At 35.5% G+C, this 19,739-nt stretch overlaps 2 protein-coding genes across 15 annotated transcripts; both read right to left on the bottom strand.

Moving 5' to 3' along the window:
- Nucleotides 1–4,061: 4,061 nt before the first annotated feature.
- LOC112490889 (receptor-like protein 34) lies at nt 4,062–12,290 on the bottom strand. 14 transcript variants are annotated; one of them, XM_060820092.1, is made up of 11 exons: nt 11,374–12,290; nt 8,563–10,521; nt 7,930–8,064; nt 7,743–7,834; nt 7,262–7,332; nt 5,674–5,859; nt 5,397–5,527; nt 5,200–5,302; nt 4,764–4,876; nt 4,518–4,617; nt 4,062–4,414 (listed from the first exon to the last, which is right to left on the bottom strand). In XM_060820092.1, exons 1-2 carry the CDS (start codon nt 11,642–11,644, stop codon nt 8,591–8,593), a joined length of 2,202 nt encoding a protein of 733 aa, XP_060676075.1. In that variant the 5' UTR covers nt 11,645–12,290; the 3' UTR covers nt 4,062–4,414; nt 4,518–4,617; nt 4,764–4,876; nt 5,200–5,302; nt 5,397–5,527; nt 5,674–5,859; nt 7,262–7,332; nt 7,743–7,834; nt 7,930–8,064; nt 8,563–8,590. The 14 variants fall into 14 exon arrangements, with proteins under 14 accessions (XP_060676075.1, XP_060676067.1, XP_060676063.1 ...); XM_060820084.1 differs by having other exon boundaries at nt 5,397–5,562; nt 8,563–12,290; XM_060820080.1 differs by having other exon boundaries at nt 4,518–4,621; nt 8,563–12,290.
- On the bottom strand, nt 4,510–7,826 carry LOC132805022 (zinc finger CCCH domain-containing protein 11-like). The gene is made up of 7 exons (XM_060819766.1): nt 7,794–7,826; nt 7,685–7,696; nt 5,674–5,859; nt 5,397–5,461; nt 5,200–5,302; nt 4,774–4,857; nt 4,510–4,659 (listed from the first exon to the last, which is right to left on the bottom strand). The coding sequence occupies exons 1-7, from the start codon at nt 7,824–7,826 to the stop codon at nt 4,510–4,512; spliced, it is 633 nt and encodes a 210-aa protein (XP_060675749.1).
- Nucleotides 12,291–19,739: the final 7,449 nt, after the last annotated feature.

Here is a 19,739-nt window from a genome sequence, read left to right as displayed (position 1 = left end):
TAAATTTGCTTGCCTTGTAGTAATCTTTAATTTTCATTTCTTATCCTAACAACCAATCAAAAATATTTTCCATGAGAGCATGTTTCGTAAAATTTGCTACAGAATTTTTGTCCATATTTCTTCAATACATAAATTAATAAGCATGCAACTGGATGATATAAATATTTAACGTTGCATTGCTCACATTTTTTTGTAACTATTTTTCTATATATGCTTATAAAACATAATACCCAAATTGAATTATTCAAAAGAAGCTCAAACAAAAATATAGGAAATGAAATTAACCACACATTATGTCTCTAATAAATTTTCCCTCCTTTTTTTATTTATTTATTTTTTAGTCTCAATTTTATATATTGAAATCTAAATATTCCAAATGCATAAGTCGGCAAGCTAGCAAGTCCTCCATGTTGGAAATGTCCTGGTTTCTGTTGCCCACAAGTTCCCGAACTCCTAGATGAAAATCAACTTTATTAGCACTAGATTTTTTTTTTTTTTTCCTTCCTTTTTTGGTGAATTTATTATTAGCGCTAGATGGTCCACAACAATATTGAAAAATATATAGCATATCATCCTTTAATGAATCATAAATTCTCTACAGTGATTTCTATAGCTACAATTACAAGAATTCATGGCTGTAAATGTGCCAAGTTGTTTGTGCATGTTTCCATTTTGTAAAAAAAAAGAAAAAAAAAAAAACAAAAAAGTTTGACACGTTATATTTCAAACAAATTGTCAGCGACGATCCCTTGTCGTTTTGTCATTTCTTTGCTTTTTTATTTTTTTATTTTTTACTTTTGTTAATCCATCATAATGACTTTATATTTTCTGTCATTCAAGTCACCTCAAGCCTGTTAACAGCTCTTTTATAACTACAAAATATTAGTGCTCGATTAAAAGGAATTAGTGCATAAAGAGTTCTTCTTGGGGGAAAATAAGAAAGATCGTTTTCTACTAGTCAACAAATGTTCAATTTTCCATCTCTTAGATGTTTTATGGAATATATATCGTTATGCAGAACCTTTGCTTCGTCGGTTTTTAATTTAATGTCTTTGGAGGTAGAATTGTTTGTCAATTAAAAATAAATATAGGGATATTATTGGCAGCGGCTATATGATCCCTTAAACTATGATGGGTTTAGCACTTTATAGTTCTCAAAACCTTTTTCTTTCAATTTCAATTTCAACAAAGTATTATCTTATATTATATTATGTATATAAATATATTATATCATATCAAATTATAATATATTATATAATTTTAAAAATTAATAACATTATACCCTTTAGATAATAGTCAACGATATATAATTAGATTCAAAAAGCTAGGCAATTCACATTTTACAATTTGACAAAATTTTGAAGTATACATCCGGGAACATGGATCCAATATTTACTGCTTTTTATTTTTTAATTTTTTTTTTCTCTGATAGGTTTTTCTAAACCTTTTTTTTTTTTTTTTTTTCCCATACTTCCAAGACTTATCTTTTTATGTATGCCCTCAAACTCCATCAAATGTTTGATCTTTGACGTGTGCGTTGACATATATATATATATATATGTGTGTGTGTGTGTGTGTGTGTGTGTGTGACATTTATATTCGTCGTTTCTATACTGCAATTTTTTTTTTTTCTTCTTGAAACAGACAAGAAAAGAAAGAAAAAAGAAAAAAAAAAAAAATCAAGCACAGAGGATGTCACTGAGATCTTTTTCAGTCTGCAAATTAAAGTGGTGCGAAGTACGGTATGATTTTTCACTTCGTATTTGCACTATTATGATTTTTCCCCAATATATCAAATTTAATAATACCACAAACACGTGAAAGAGTACGCTAAAAATCTTAATAATACCACAAACACGTGAAAGAGTACGCTAAAAATCCCAACCAATCTCTTTAACTCTACATTTGAATTATCAACTTTCTCTCCTCTCATATCTAGCATGAAAATATTCATAACTAAATACTTAATCTTTAATATAATTAATTAATTCCTAAGTATCAGATTGATCAAAATTGATAAACTTATAGAATCTTTGCCATGTTTTGTTGTTGTTGTTGTTGGTGAGACTTTACATTGTGTGTCTGGTTCGGAAGAAGTTGTTGGTATTGGTAATATTGATTCCACCGACCCGACAGAAACTGTGATGGGATAGCTGTTGGTCCAAATTGGTGGAAAATTTGGGTCATGCATGTTACCACAGTTGAGCTACCGATACAAAAAGCTAGTTGCCACTATTTCTACATGAGAAAGCTAGATATAAATCTATTTCATGGTCTAGTAATTGCGCAAAATTGCTAAATTGTTGAACATTGGGGACACTTGATTAGAATCAAATGAATTATCTTGGATCCTATGATTAGTTACTGCTGATATACAAGTTTACTTGTAAAGGATGCATCGAGAGAGGTTAAATTTTGTGCCATTGGAAGCTAATCAAGCCACTGATTTGATGCCAAAAAAGGGTCTTTACCTAGGAATGGACCATAAATTTACTAAATGCCTTTTAGCAATTGTAAATCTAAACTCAGGAGGTTGAAACCCTGCTTGATGCTTTATTCTTAATCAAGGATCTTGTTCTTCTTTTTGATTTGCTATTTCATTATTGAATTTCATTGATGATCCATTGTCATGATGATTGTGTTCATATGGGATTGGAATGTGATATTCAGATAATGAATAAAGTATGTATAAATATTGGGGTAATTAGAACTGAATGAAGTATATGTTCAATAAGGTGCATTTGGATGAGATGCATATATACCATATGAATGAATGCATTGTACAGTGTGTATTATAAATAAATGTAAAAGAGGTTGTAAAACTTTATTTACAACAACACACATAATGTGTTGTAAATAGCACAGCAATAACTTTTACAAGAGACAAAATATGTTGTAAATAGCAATAACTTTTGCAAGAGACTGAATATGTTGTAATGGATTTTTATGGACCACTATAATACATTTGGTTGCCTTGCAGTACTATTTAATTACTTTTATTTTCTTAGCATAACAGCCAACCAAAAATATGTGTCACAGAATTTTAGAATAGTTCTATGAACTATCAACTTAATCCATAATTTGTTAGTACATGAATTAATTAGCATGCAACTGGAGGATATAAAATATTTAACCATTGCTCACATATTTTTGTAATATTTTTTTCCATATATACATAAGATAAAACATAATTGGAAAACCTTAGAAAAGAAATTAGATATTTTTGTATTTATTAAGGAAAACTAAACGCTTTCATATATATGATATCCTTGAATACCCAAATTAAATTATTCAAAACAAGCCCAAACAACAATATAGATAAATGAAGCTAACCATACATAGTGTTTCGAATTCATATAAATTTATTTATTTTTTTCAATCTCAATTTTATACATTGAAATCTAAATACTCCAAATGCATAGGTTGTCACACCAGTAAAGTTCTCCATGTTGGAGGTATCCTGTTTTCTTTTGCCTATAAGCTCCCACACTTTTAGAGGAAAGTCAACTTTATTAGCACTCGATTGTCGAGAATATCATTGGAAAATATATAGCATATCATCCTTTAATGAATCAGAAATTCTCTAAATGAATTTAGGATTTTGATTCGAAAAAAGACAATAAAATGTCAAACTAATATATATAAATATATATATATATATATATATATATATATATATATATATGTATGTATGTTTATTTCAAAAGAGGAATATGCACAAACAAGTTGGCACATTTACAAAAATATTGACTTATTTTATATTGGTATAAGTCATATGCATACCATAAACTTAATAGAGAATTTTACGGCCTTAAGAAGCAATTACTACATTTCAAACAAATCGCCGGCAACAATCCCTTGTTGTCTTGTTATTCCTTTGTTTTCTTGGTTAATCCATCATAATTACTCTCTACTTTCTGTCATTTATGTTACCTTAAGCCTATGTAATGCTCTTTTTCTAACTACTCTGTTTTATATTATTTCACATACTAACTATTAGTGCTGGAGTAGGAATTAATGTACAAACAGTTTTTTTTTTTTTTTGGGGGGGGGGGGGGGGGGGAAGAAAGAAAGATTGAATCATACATATATATATAAAAACCGTTAGTCATTATCTATGAGGGAAAACCATGAATGATGAAAATACATTTCTAAGATACCAAAGTTCTATCATCGATGTATCACAAAAAGAAAATAATAGGGAGTTATTTACTTCCTGTGGTCAGCTAGTCATATATTCACATATTTGATAATTTTCCATAAAAGGTTTAACAACAACTAGACTACCAAAAAAAACACCTAGACCAACTAATAACAGTTGTACTCTGTTGGTTTGTTCTGGTTATACTCTCTGTCTTCTTCAACTCCACGATCTTCTCCAATGTCTCTTGATCCCAATTCTCCATGGTTTCTTCTAATAATAATAACAAACACACCAATGAGTTAAAGTACTTACATTGAAGAATTATTCAACACACCAAACTGAAAGCAATATCCAGACGTGTTTATTCATTCACCTTTGTCACGCTTATCACTGTAAGTATCAATCTTCTCTCCCTTCCTCTGGACATTCAAGTCATATGAGAACTCTGCATTTGAAACCCTTGCTACACCGTCCTGCCTTGAAAAACTCAAATAGTTTAGATTTCGGATCAACACCTATCCAAATCAACAAATTACAAAAAAAGCCAAGACCACAAACAACCAGTACAGAAGGTGGAAACACCAATACAAACACAACAGCAAGAGTGCATAGTACATACCCAATGGTACTTTTGGCTGACTAACAGCAACCTTAAACAGATCATATGCATTTTGCACAAAAGAATAAAAAGTAAGGGGGTGCTTCTCTACTTTCTGCAAGTACATATGCATTCTGCAAATCATGCAAAAAAAGGGAGCTTTACTGTAATTTTTATGACAATTAACACATGACAATTGCAAAAAAAATTTGTGTACAATAGGAAAATTTCATTATAATAATATTGTGCTATCTTAAGATAATAACGGCAACTAAGCATGCAAATATATTCCTTAGAATAAGCAGTTATAAACTGTCAGACTTAATGAGCCATACAGTGTTGGAACATGAAGAAAGAATGGAAATGGCATAATATAAGATTCCCTTGACCTCAAAACGACACTTTTAACCATTACTAACATCATATATGGTTTTGAAGGAAGAACAAGAAGATTTACCTTTTGCTCAGCAACCTCAGATTCTACTTCTCTCTGGTATTTTTCATAGGCCTTAGTGTCATCCACAAACAAGCAAGAATCAGAAAGGAACAGCGCTTGATCACTGAAAACATGGAAATATATATCAGTACCACTTTTAAGTACATTTCTTTAACTGAATGGAATGTACCGTATAGATATATAATATAAAAAAAGACCTCATGTGGTCATTCTTAGCTCTTTTTTCTTGTTGTGCAGCAAGACCAGTTTCTTCCATCTTTTTCTTCTTCCATTGAAAGAACAGCTCAGTAGTCATAGGAGGGGTTTACTTTTGCACGCTAAAGTAATCCTTCGTTGAACCAAAATTAGATTGGAAACACAAAACTGAGTGAAGGCAAAGACAATATGAAAAGGAATACTCAAATCAAGCAAACAAAGTTGTTCTGTCTCAATAAAGGAGAGTAAAAGGCAAAGTACCACATAACAAATATTCACCTGATTCTCAATTTCCTCCTCAATTGGGAATCTTTTTGGCCTCTTCCTCGAGAAGTGAGATTTCAAAACATGGCCTGAAGGAAGAGCATGTCTGTAGTGACAATCTTTGCCACCATTTGGGCAATCCCAGAACCAACACCAACCATACTGTTTCTTTTCAATTGCTTCAAGAAAGTATTTGCAAACCTGCAAATAGTGTGCAAGTATGTTAATAACAGATATCCTGTAGTACAGAATGTTCAACCCAAGTAATAAATCATGTCATATGAAATATGTAAAGCATATTAATAATGAACAAAGTCAGACAGCACATGAAATGAATATGTGCCGCCTCAGTGATCCAAGAAAGATTAGTAAAAATTCCAAGATGCTCCACTCGACTCAAAATGCAGACAAAAAAGTTAAAGTTTGGATCAAATAAGAGTGTGTCACTCTAGATGGAATCAGAGAGTTTTGCCAGTTTCTCTCCGTACAATGAAGCACTTCCAAACTAGAAAGATCAGCAATCCCAGGGACACAAGAAGATATTAGTCTCCCTAAATATGTTGCATATATCAAACAAACATAGACTTGTAATTAACAATTACCCAACCTTTATGACCAGTCTGATAAAGCTAAATACTATCTGCCAAAGTGACAAAATTTCCAGAAGAATGAAATCTTATTTCATTCATATTTCAATAACTCAAAAAAAAAGAAACCTTATTTCATTCATAAATGGTTCAAAATCCATGCTAGATACAAATCAAGCAAATAGAAAAATTCAAATATCAGTGATTCAGTGTAAAAGCTAATTTCACGAACATCCATATCGGCCACCATAAAAAATCAGATTTGCATACCATATGGCATATGAAATCACTCATAAATGGTACACATCAAGGCACCAAGTCTCCAAAATGCTAATGATATAGATCTGTCACTTTTTCTAACAACCTATTCCTGTAGACATGTTTCAGACATCAGGTTGTCACATAAATGAAGAACACTCTATGATTTATGCATGACACTTGAAGCTGCTGATAAAGGTACAACTGTTATGAGCAGAAAATATTGAGGGATAAGTTGTATCTTATGAGCTAAACACCAGCAGTACCAACAACCTCGAGCTGGTACTCAACTAACACCACCAAGCTTGCAATTCGATGCTAATATATGCGTATGGTTGCTTCTATGAACAAAGAAATATCATACGACCATAGCAATAAGTTGTCCATGTCTCCGTAGCGGCTTATCATTAAGAATGGGTGTTTCATAGATCTTTTTGGTTCCTTATCTTTTAAAAGTAGTTTCAATTAATGGTTAGGATTTACAGGAGACTAAAGGTTTTAGCGGCTAGAATTTATTGTAAAGGGTTTTTAAATTAGATGCTCATGACAAACACTTAATCAATTTCATATATATATAGAAAATTACCGTTACCATTTCAAAGATTTTTTTCACAAAGTTGAGAGTAGAGCTTTAATCAATTAATATTTAATTACTCCATCAATGAATAGGGGTATTGATTTACACAGAAAACATACGAATCAAATCATCTAAAAGGCCACAACTTTTTTGCAAGAAAATTGAAGTCTGTCCTCATTACCTGAAATTTGGAGCCTGGCTCAATTTGATATGGAACTAAACCTCATCTCTTCTCTATGTATCTAAACTTTGCTGCCAAGTTCAAGAAGAACATGACTCAAAACTTACATCTAGACACCATATATTTCTTTCAATATAAGCTCAAATGTAACACAATAGTAATTAAAGACATTTTGACTGAAGTGATGAATGTTCCTGCTCTAGATCACAAAACTTCTCTACAAGCCTCAAATTTGAGACACAAAATTGCTCTGGTTACACTGAGCTGTAATGAAAGGGGTTTAATTACAACTTACAACAATCATATCACAAACATTTACTTAAAATGAAAAATGAAAACCCCAATAAGCAGGTGCAAAGGATAAATATCTGGAGAGAAATAGGGAGAACACCCCAAAATCTGCAAATGTAAATCCCTTAATACCAGATCTACCATCTGAGTAATATGGCCAAAAAGATGAAAGATTTGAGAATAAACATACAATTTCAGTCAGCTTATTCTGGTTATACTATGTCTTCTTTGACTCCACGACCTTCTCCAATGTGTCTTGATCCCAATCCTCCATGGTTTCTTCTAATAATAACAACAGACACCATCAGGTTAAGCACTTAAGGAATTGCAAAAAACACAAACTGAAATCAATATTCAGACATGTTTATTTCACGTACCTCTGTTATGTTTATAAATACCAATCTGTTCACCCTTCCTCTGGACATTCAAGTCATGTGAAAACTTGCATTTGAAACCCTTGGTACACTGTCCCACTTTGAAAAACTCACACAGTGTAGATTTCGGATCGAAACCTATCCAAATCAACAAATTTCAATTTACATAAAAACTAAAATACAAAAAAACCCAAGACCACAAACAACTAGTACAGAAAGTGAAAACACCAACACAAACACAAGGAGCAAGAGTAAGAGTGCATAGCACAAACACTAGTAGTTTCATATTGCTAAAATCCAAATTCAAACAAAACGCCAAGAGAGCCTTTACCAGATTATAACTGGCAAAAGACACCAAAGAAAAGTAAAATTCAATCAATACAAAAATAATTTCAGAAATAACTAACAAACCAAAATTAAAGAGAAAAACTGCAGCAAACTATTAAAGAAATATTGACAAAAGAAAGATCGTACATGGTACCTAACGCCCAACAAAATAATTAATTAATGAATATAAAACTAAGAGTTTGAATCATGAAATATTCATTACTACAACAGACAATATTATGTTACAAGAAATGTTCAAAAATACATTTATATTATTATGTTCTAAGAAGCAGAGTTCTTATTCGATACCTTTTTGCAGATTAAGTTTTCCAAAAGGCTACTGATTTCGTATCTTGTTAGTGAAGAGATCCTTCTTCTTTTTCTTCTTATTCTTCTTCTGTCTTCTTAGCAATTCAATCCATTGCTCTCCTCCAACCTTTCTTATGAAACAAGCAAGTCTTTTGTCTGAAAACAACATACTTCCCACTGATATTCCAATCACTAATCCACAACCATATCCCATCAACATTGCAAACTTCCAATCAAATTCATTTGCAGCCTCCAATGGATCACCTTCTGATGGAGATGGTTGTTGATCTCTATCATCGCATTCTATAGACAACTGAAATCCACATAATCCCAGATTCCAAATGAAAGCATCCTTTCCAAAACTATCGAATTGGTTTCCTCGAGGTATGGCTCCCACTAGCCGGTTCTGTGAAAGGTTCAAGACTTCAAGCCACACCATTTCTATTAGTTGCATGGGAATTGAACCTGAAAGCTCATTCGAGGAGAGATCTAACCATTCCAGATTAGTTAAATTTCTCAATGATTGTGGAATATGACCACTTATGTTGTTGTGAGACAAGTTGAGACCTTTCAGACCTTTGAGATTTCCAATCAGCTCTGGAATCTCTCCCTCAAAATTATTCATTGAAAAATCAATGGTTGTGAAGATGTTCTGGATTTTTTCCAATTCCATGTCAAAGCCTTTGATTGTCACTATCACAGAATCTTGATAGTAACCATTGTCAGAATAAGAGATATTTTCACCCATGTATCTCAATTTATCCACATGTTCATCCACCATAGCCAAGAGATTCTCAAAATATTTTGTTGGCAAACGACCATTGAATTGATTATAAGACAAGTCCATGATTCTCAACTTTTGGAATGGAAGTCTAACATTGGGACCATCTATAGAACCATGAAAGTTGTTAGATCTCAATATGAGAACTTGCAACATTGGAAGTGATTCCAACCAATGAGGGAAAGTATCATTTATCAAGTTGCTACCTAGGTCAAGAATTTCCAAGTTTCTACAATTGAGCAAAGCTTGGGGCAATGGTCCTTCCAATCGATTACCATTTAGGTTGATGTTCCTCAAGGAATTTCCTTTTGCTAATGTTGTTGGAATCACGCCATCAAACATATTCATCTTTAAATCCAGAACTGAGAGGTGATTAAGATTTCCAAGGCACATAGGAATGCTACCATTCAAATTGTTATTAGACAAATCGAGGACTTGAATAAAAGTGAGGCTACAAATCAAAGAAGGCAACTCTCCTATCAATTGGTTGTTTGAAATAAAAAAATAACTTGTAGAAGGAGGTGGAATTGGAAGGTGTCCTTGAATCAAATTGAAACGAAGATCAAGAAGACCTAGGTACTTCCATGGAAGTTGTTCTACATTTGTCAAAAAGTTGTGAGAAAGATTCAAATGATATAAGTTTTTCTTGCCCACATTCCATAGCCATTTGGGAATATTGCCTTGAATTCTATTGTAGGAAAGATCTAGATATCCTAAAGTTTCTGAAGCTCTTAAAGAGTATGGGAACTCACTCATGTTGCATGAAGACAATTCCAATATGTAAAGGATGTTGGACAAAGTATAATCCATGGGGTTGTTAGAACTTACTGAAATTTCATTATATGAAAGGTCCAATCTACGCAGGTTCTTCAACTTTGAAAACTGGTGTAAATCCACAACACCACTCAACTTATTTCCTGGAAGTCGTAGATATCTGAGATTCACTTGTTGAAATATTGATGCTGGAAAAGGGCCATGGAGTTTGTTATAACCTAAATTAAGATGAACCAAAGAACCATATTGGAATTCTTCAATAGATCCACTAAACTGGTTGCCTTGCACGTTCAAGTACTCCAAAGTTGGAATGGAATATAACCAAGATGGTATTCTTCCACTCAGCAAGTTGTCACATAAGTCTAGTATCGCTAAATTCAGGGGAACATGACCCAGTAATTGCTCTGTTGAAGAATCATATAAGAAAGAATTTTGATTTGAGTGATTAGCAACAGTTTCTGGAAGCTGACCACTAAAATTATTGCCGGAAAGATCTAAATAAGTCAGTTTCTCTAAATTTAGATAGAACCAGGGGACTTGGCCATTTAAATTGTTATAGGAAAGGTCCAAAACAGAGATTTTTGTAATGTTCACGAACATGGAAGGAAATGATCCTATAAATTTACAATTACGAAGATATAATTCATTCAAAGACTTCAAAGTTCCAGCAAGATGTGAAAAATTGATTGAGAATTTGGTCACAGAAAGTCTTAACTTTCTGAGTGGACTACTCCAGTTAGAGTTTGGAATAGAACCATTGAGAATTTCATTCCAACCTAAGTCAAGCACTTGGAGGTTTGGTAGACGGAAAATGTTTTCTGGGAAGTCCCCTTGAAGATAAGAAGATCTAAGTTTAAGATATGTCAAGGAAGACGACAAATTCATCAAAGAGTGAGGTTTTACGGAAATCATATCGACAAGACAGATTTTCAGAACCCTAAGACTGGTTAGGTTTGTACTGATCTTTCGCATGGTAGATGTGTCTAAACTCACCCCATAATTTATGGAGAGATCAAGTGTAAGCAACTTTGATAGATAAGAGACTTCTACAGGGACTTGGCCAGAAAAATTGGAATATGATAGGTTTAAGTGCTTTAAACTTGTAAACCTAGCAAACTGAGATGAAATCTGGGAGCCTTGAAAATCATTGTTAGAGAGCTTGAGACTTTGGAGGTGTGTAAGCAAGAAAAGGCTGCTGTTGGAGTCAATAATTCCTAAAAGTCTACTACAATGAAGATCAAGCTCAATCACATTACCTGTTTTATCACAAGTGACTCCACTCCATGTGCAACAATCTGTACCATTCTTCCAAGAAAGTGTCTTACTGTTGCTTGCTTCTGCTTCAGGTTCATCAAAACCACAATAAGCATAACCAGGAAAGTTGTCAATGGAAAATGAGTTTTTGAATTGTAGCAAAGCGGAGCTCTCATGAAGATGGCACAATGAAGAATTAGAAGATGGATAGGATAAAGCCAATGAAAGGAAGAGAAACCAGAGAAGACACAACCATGGTGATGACCACCCCATCTGTAATGCCAAACAACTCTTTTTCCCTTTTCCTTTTTTTCTTTCCCCCAAAGTGCAGAGAATTAGTAGTGTGATATATGAATGCAACTAATAGTCATATATGATGAAGTATTTATTTATACCAAGTCAAAATAGTCTTTACAAAAAAAAAAAAAAAAAAAAAAAAAAAAAAAAAAAAAAAAAAACAACAAATATGATATCATTTTCAATTATTTGGAAAGTTTTTTCCACTTAATATTCAACATTTTTGCAGCTTACTAAAGTTAATAATGCATATAGTCTATGGGTTAGGTATCCAAGTTAACCTTGCCACAATAGTCCACCCCCTCAAAAACGTTAGACGTATAACTCCCACTGAGTTGCTTATAGTCTTGAACAATGTACCTTTACACTAGTAGGATTTGAGGGCATTTTTTTTATTCAAATATACGTGTGGGGGCCAAAGGCTTGAAACAAAAGTCTGATCCTTATTCACGATGTAAAATAAATTACTGATTTGACCAAAATAGAAGTGAAAAGAAATTAATAAATTATAACATCATCCCATGCCAAGAATGATAAAAAAATAATAATAATAATAAAATCCTTTTTATGTACAAGCTAATAGGTGTCCATAAAATAACAATGAACCATGCAACAAAAATCTACCTTACCTTGAAATGGATATCCTGTCAACTACTTCGGGATTGAAATGAGAGTCTTAATCTCTTATGGGGGTTTAGAATTGTTGTCTATGTGGGTTTGATGCAAGCCTATCTCAGTCTTTGAAATCTTTTGTTTGCCTGTATAAGAAAGAATGTCCCAGAACAGAACGACGAGAGAGTCGGAGAAGGCGATTCGACGGGAGAGGGACCGCTCAAGGAGTCCGACAACGGCTCTAGCCAAGAGCACGACTTCCAAGACAAGGCAATTGGTTCAAGAGCAGGAGTGGACCCTAACGTTAACCTTATCATTAGGAGTATGGATGTTTCTGTGTCAGATACTTCTGATAAAGGAAAAAGTCTACCTCCTCCCTATACCTCTAGGGAGCAGGCTGGTGATGATGTTTCCAAAACTGTGATTAGTATATCTACAGATGAGCTACCTGCAGATTTTTTGAATGTTGGAAGCGATAAGGTTGCGGGTAATACAAGCTCTACCATGAATTCGGAGCACAACAACCAATGTGGTTTGCAAAACAAGAATCCCATAGAAGTAGGGAATGGTAAGAATTTTTTCGAAAAATAGTCATTTTACAACTTCATTTTAGAAAAATAGTAAAAAAAATTTTTTTTTTAAAAAATAACCACCTTTTAGTACATTAGGACCAAAATATCCTTTTGTACTTTTTTTTTGGATCTATTTTCTCTACCGAAATGCAACTTTATTTTAGTTTGTTGTTTTTGGTTTTTTTTTTCCTCCATTCCCTTTTCCTTTCGAAACAGAACTAGGGCATAAAAACAAAGCTTTCCCTTTCCCTTTAGAAACACACCAGCAGCGCCATTTTCACTTCAAGCAAAAAACACACCAGTAGCGCCATTTTCCCTTTCCCTTTAGAAGCACACCAGCAGCGCCATTTTCCCTTTCCCTTTAGAAGCAGCGCCATTTTCCCTTTCCCTTTAGAAGCACACCAGTAGCGCCATTTTCCCTTTTCCTTTAGAAGCAGCGCCATTTTCCACGAACTGGCAGAAAATGGAGGAAAATTGGCAGAAAACTGGAGGAAAACTGGCGGAAAATTGGCGGAAATTTTGCGAAAACTGACAAACTGGAGGAAATTGGCGGAAGTTCATCTTTTTTGCCAAATTTCCTCCGTTTTTACTGTTTTTCGTGATTTTTTAGTTTTACACAAAATTTCTCCCATTTTCAAACCATATGCCACCTAAGTATCTTTAAAATCACATATAACATCTCATAAATTAATTTCTTGCATACCCATATCAAATAAAAAGCTTAAAAAATCCTAAACTAATAAAACTTACAAGAAAAAAGAGAAAGAGAAAAAACAAAAAAAACACATATTTCCTTACTTTCATCTAATAAGAAAAAAGATAAAATTTTTACCTGATTTTAGTTTGAGATATGAGAAAATACAAAAAAATGAGAGTGAGAGGCGATGAGATGCAAAGAGTGATCTTAAAGAAACCCCACGAACGGCTGTGTAGAAACCCCACGAACGGCTGTGTAGAGGAAGAAAGGAAAGGGTAAAAAAAAAAACCTTTTGCGTAATTTTCAATTTTATCAAGGGTATTTTTGTTCCAAAGTGGCTAGTTTTTTTTTTTAAAAAATTTTTGCTATTTTTCTAAAATGGAATTGTAAGGTGGCTATTTATCGAAAAAACCCGAATGGTAATGATACTGGGCAGAGGGGGAGTTCCATGGGCTTGAAAAGGAAGTTTACAGCGGATGGGCCCAAATCCCCTTAAAGGACCCAAAGAGAAGATATGATGAATCAAGCTGGAAAATGGCCCAATCTGGAAGTCTGGACAGGGACACTCTTTCTTGGATTTTTTTTCGAAAAATAGCCATTTTACAACTTCATTTTAGAAAAATAGCAAAATTTTTTTTTTTTTAAAAAAATAACCACCTTTTAGTACATCAGGACCAAATACCCTTTTGTACTTTTTTTTGGGTCTATTTTCTCTACCGAAATGCAACTTTGTTTTAGTTTGTTGTTTTTGATTTTTTTTTTCCTCCGTTCCCTTTTCCTTTCGAAACAGAACTAGGGCATAAAAACAAAGCTTTCCCTTTCCCTTTAGAAACACACCAGCAGCGCCATTTTCACTTCAAGCAAAAAACACACCAGCAGTGCCATTTTCCCTTTCCCTTTAGAAGCACACCAGCAGCGCCATTTTCCCTTTCCCTTTAGAAGCAGCGCCATTTTCCCTTTCCCTTTAGAAGCACACCAGTAGCGCCATTTTCCATGAATTGGCAGAAAAATGGCGGAAAACTGGCGGAAAATTAGCGGAAATTTTGCGAAAACTGACAAACAGGAGGAAATTGGCGGAAGTTCATCTTTTTCGCCAAATTTCCTCCGTTTTTACTGTTTTTCGCGATTTTTTAGTTTTATACAAAATTTCTCCCATTTTCAAACCATATGCCACCTAAGTATCTTTAAAATCACATATAACATCTCATAAATTAATTTCTTGCATACCCATATCAAATAAAAAGCTTAAAAAACCCTAAACTAATAAAACTTACAAGAAAAAAGAGAAAGAGAAAAAACAAAAAAAACACATATTTCCTTACTTTCATCTAATAAGAAAAAAGATAAAATTTTTATCTGATTTTAGTTTGAGATATGAGAAAATACAAAAAAATGAGAGTGAGAGGCGATGAGATGCAAAGAGTGACCTTAGAGAAATCCCACGAACGGCTGTGTAGAAACCCCACGAACGGCTGTGTATAGGAAGAAAGGAAAGGGAAAAAAAAAAAAAACCTTTTGCGTAATTTTCAATTTTATCAAGGATATTTTTGTTCCAAGGTGGCTAGTTTTTTTAAAAAAAAAAAATTTTTGCTATTTTTCTAAAATGGAGTTGTAAGGTGGCTATTTATCGAAAAAACTCCTCTTTCTTATACGGGCAAACAAAAGATTTCAGGGGCTAAGACAGGCTTGCATCAAACCCACAGAGAGCAATTCTAAACCCACAGAAGAGATTAGGGACTCTCATTTCAATCCCGAAGTAGTGGACAGGGTATCCATTTCAAGTGCCAGGTCCTCTGAACATCCCTCTCAAACCCAAACTAGCTCACCGAGTGGGAGTTGGAAACGCCGTGCTCGGGGTCAAAGGATAGGGGGAAACCAAGACGAGGCGACTACTGGGGAAGACTTAGGAAGCAAGAATAATTTTCATCCAATGGCTGAGGAGGCGGGCCAAAACATGCCCCACCCTCATCCATGAGCCTCATAGCCTGGAACTGTCAGGGATTGGGGAGATCCTCGACAGTTCGAGGCCTCCGCGGCTTTGTACGGAATTACTCCCCTAACGGGTTGTTCCTGTGTGAAACAAAATCTCATAAGGAGAAGTTGATAAAGCTTGGTAACAGTTTAAATTTTGACAATGTGTTTGCTGTCAATGCTGAATATAGTAAAAGGGGTCTGGCGGTTTTTTGGAAGAGTTGCTGGAAATGGTCAATTGTGTCTTATTCGAGCTGGATTATAAGAATCTTAGTAGAGTCTGACTTTAGAGTGAGTTGGATTTGCTGGTTTTGTCATTGGCCGGTTGAGAGATCGAGGCGAAAAGAATTTTGGGAAGATTTAAATAGGAAAGTGGGGAATGGGCCCAAAGCTTGGATTTGTCTGGGAGATTTTAATGATGTGTTACATCAAGAGGAGAAAATTGGGGGCACACTGGTCTCGAATTTTTATCTGTGTGACTTCATGTTTCAGCAAGCGCTATCAATCTCGGCTTCTATGGTAATACCTTTACATGGTGCGATAGAAGAGGAGGAAAGGCGAATATAAGGGAGAAGCTTGATAGAGCAATATCGAGCCCTGAATGGAGAACTATTTTCGAGCGAGCTAGAGTGGTTTGCTTATCTAATGCACTGTTGGATCACATCCCTATCCAATTAATTTTTCAGCTGGATCATCACCCCAAGTCTAAACCTTTCCGATTTATGGAAATCTGGACCGAGACCCTCAGTGCATGGACGTGATTCGTGCAGCTTAGCTAGAAGCCGATTCTCATAGTCGCATAGCCCCAGTTAGATACAAGATTCACAGTACAGCTTTGGTTCTAAAATATTGGAATAAGCACGTTTTTGAATTTTACCAGGATTGAGTGTGTGAACTCGAAGCAAAAATCTAGTGGTTGCAGGGGCAAGGCCCTTTAGACGACTTACTGTTTGAGGAAAGGAAAACCCAACTGGAGCTCGATGTGTGGAGAAAGAGGCAGGAGATGTTATGGCGACAGAAGTCTAATCAAATTTGGCTGAAGGTAGGGGATAAAAATCCTAAGTTCTTTCATGCTACGACGGTAGCCAACAGGAGACGGATCTTTATAACTGTCCTGAAAGATGATAAGGGAGTATGGAAGGTTTTAAGGGATGAGGTGGGGGAACTCTTAATTAGCAAGTTCTCGAAGCTGTATAAAGCTGAAAATATTGGCAGAAGTGAAAGATTGAGAGATTACATAACCAGCTGTGTGACCAGAGAAGACAATGAGGTTCTAGAGGCTATTCCAATGGAATCAGAGGTGCGGAATATTATGAAGTCAATGCATCCGATTAAAGCGCCTAGTCCAGATGGTATGCCTGCACTATTCTTCCAAAAATACTAGAGCATAGTGGGGCACAATGTTACATGGATGATATAGAATATTTTTCAATCGGGCCTTCTCCCAAGAGATATAAATGGATCTTTTGTTGTGTTGATTTCCAAATTACCAGGTGCAAATGAGTTTAAACAATTGCGACCAATCAGCCTATGCAACACGACGTATAAAATTCTCTCGAAGATTCTAGCTGTCCGTATCAAACCCCTCCTGTCAAAGATAATATCTCTGAATCAATCGGCCTTTGTGCCTGGTCGCTGGATAGGGGAGAATGCTATCATGGCCAATGAAATTGTTCATTCAATGAAACGTAAAAAAGGCTTCAAAGGCTTTATGGGAATTAAAGTGGATATGCTCAAAGCGTACGATAGAGTTGATTGGGTGGTTCTCACCAGGATCTTAACTCTTTTTGGTTTCTCAGACAGATTTCTTAAATTGGTTTTAAATAGTATTTCTTCAGTTTCTTTGGAGTTGCTGCTTAATGGAGAAATATCTGGTAGAATCCCAATAGAGCGAGGACTCCGAAAAGGTGATCCTTTGTCTCCATTTTCAGTTATCATCCTTTCAGAACTTCTATCAAGGATACTGTATAAATGGGAGCAAGATGGGAAGATTAATGGGCTGAAATTAGGTCCTACTGCCCCATCTATATCGCACCTCATATTCGCAGATGACCTATTAATTTTCTGCAAAGATGACTGTGAAGAAGTGAGGAATGTTAGGAAATGTATCAATCTCTATTGTAAGTGGACGGGCCAAGCAGTGAATAGGGATAAGTCTGGATGCTTCTTTTCCCTAAATATCAAAGGAAGGAACAAATTTCTGATCAAAAGGGGCTAGGAATGAAAGAGTTGGATAGTAAGGCGAAGTATCTAGGTCTGCCGCTGTTTATTGGGAGAAGTAAAAAGATTGCTTTTGAAGAAGTTAGCATAAAGGTGGAATCAAGAATTCAAGGGTGGTAGGCGAAGCTTCTTTCCCAAGTAGGAAGAGCCACTTTGATTAAGCATGTGGTGTCTTCTATTCCAGTGTACTCTATGTCAAATTTCCTCCTCCCCAAAGGATGGTGTGATAACATTGAAAAAGTGGCGAGAGCATTTCTATGGAGAAACATGGAACAATCATCGAGCAGTTACATGCTTGTGGCGTGGCAAACCCTTTGTCAACCGAAGCTTCAAGGAGGTTTGGGGCTCAAAAATCTTTGGATCCTTAATAAGGCTCTGGTAACTAAACTAGGGTGGAGTTTGGCCTCTGAAGATTCCAAGCCGTGGGTTAGAGCTTTGAAGGCCAAATACTTTCCACACTCTTCCTTTATGAACGCAGGAAGAAAGTGGGATGCTCTTGGCAATGGAGTGGCATTCTAAAAACCAGATCTTTGTTGGCTAAGGCCATCTGCTACTGAGTGGGTAATGGAGATTCCATTAACATATGGGAAGATCCATGGGTGCCAAATTTTGCTGGCTTTATCCTTAGACCAAGAAATTCTCCTCCGACATTCTCTTAAATGGTTAACTCGTTAAAGGTGGACAATGGAGAATGTAATTGGGATTACTTATCAAGAATATTTGATCAAGAATCTGTGGAGAGTATCTAAGGAATGTTTTGGGCAAAGAGTAGGCAGTGGGATAAACTTATTTGGTTGGGAACAAAATCTGGATCTTTCTCAGTAAAATCTGCTTACAAGTTAGAAGCAGGTCATGATGGGAGCGATGATGTGTGGTGGAAGGAAGTGTGGAAGAGCAACATCCATGAAAGAACGAAAATTTTCTTATGGAAGCTTGCCAATCCAGGTCTACCAACCCTCTCAAATTTGGAGCACAGAGGAGTGGACTTGAGGACCAGTAACTGTGCTCATGGTTACAATTGTTGTGAAAATGAAGTTCATGTTTTTTTCCAGTGTGAAATAGCTAAGAGATTGTGGTTTGGATCCTCCTGGAATATAAGATGGGAAATGACGGGGTGCAATGATTTGAAAGATATTTAATTTGTCTTGCTGATTCGGTGGGAACTTTACCAGTCCACCTGGCAGATAAGGGAAGCTTCTTCATTTTCAGCGCTATTCTTATGGAGCAGCTATGGTGGCTTCGCAACCAGGTTATCTATCACGAAGAGCACGTGGACACCCTTCGATCGCTGGGTACTGTCAGCGACAAATACCAGGAGATTGTAGCAGTTTTCAAGCAGGAAGATTCGGGGACCAGCGGAGAGGGAAGCGGCCTGCACACCTACAAATGGCTCAAACCACCGACAGGTGTTGTTAAAATTAATACTGACGCAGCAATGAAAAGAAGGGTAGCGTGCTTGCGATGGTGGTTCGCAATGACAAAGGAAACATGCTGCATGTTCATGCCTTCTCATCAGGAATCCATATTCCTGAGGTGGCTGAGACGGAGGCTATCCTTAAAGCCATGCAAGTGGCTGTCACGATAGGATGGCAGAATGTATGGATGGAATCAGACGCTGCGACTATCATTCAAGCTATTTCAAGGAGGACAAGTCTTACCTACACTGGGCAGCTGAACCAATTCTGGAAGACATTTTAAATCTTATACCTGCTTTTGGCAATATTTCCTTTAGTTGGACTCCCAGAAGAGCCAACAATCTTTCCCATATCGTGGGACAATGGGCGGGAAAGCAAGGGATCCATGGGCAAATTGACTTTTCTTGTTTACACCCTGATTTTGTAGATCGAGCGGTTCAGGAGAGTTGTCCAGAGGAAACTCCCTGAATCTAGACTTTAATTGTTATTTCCTCCTTTTTTTTGGTTTCAATGAAACTCCAGTTTTAGCCCCAAAAAAAAAAAAAAGTCTACCTTAGCTTTTCCTTCACGTTGAATGTTTTGTG

This window comes from Ziziphus jujuba, chromosome 8, assembly GCF_031755915.1.
Source record: "Ziziphus jujuba cultivar Dongzao chromosome 8, ASM3175591v1".
Classification (NCBI taxonomy): Eukaryota; Viridiplantae; Streptophyta; class Magnoliopsida; order Rosales; family Rhamnaceae; genus Ziziphus; species Ziziphus jujuba.
Note: the sequence above shows the minus strand (reverse complement) of the source record. Positions and strands in the feature narration are given on the sequence as shown.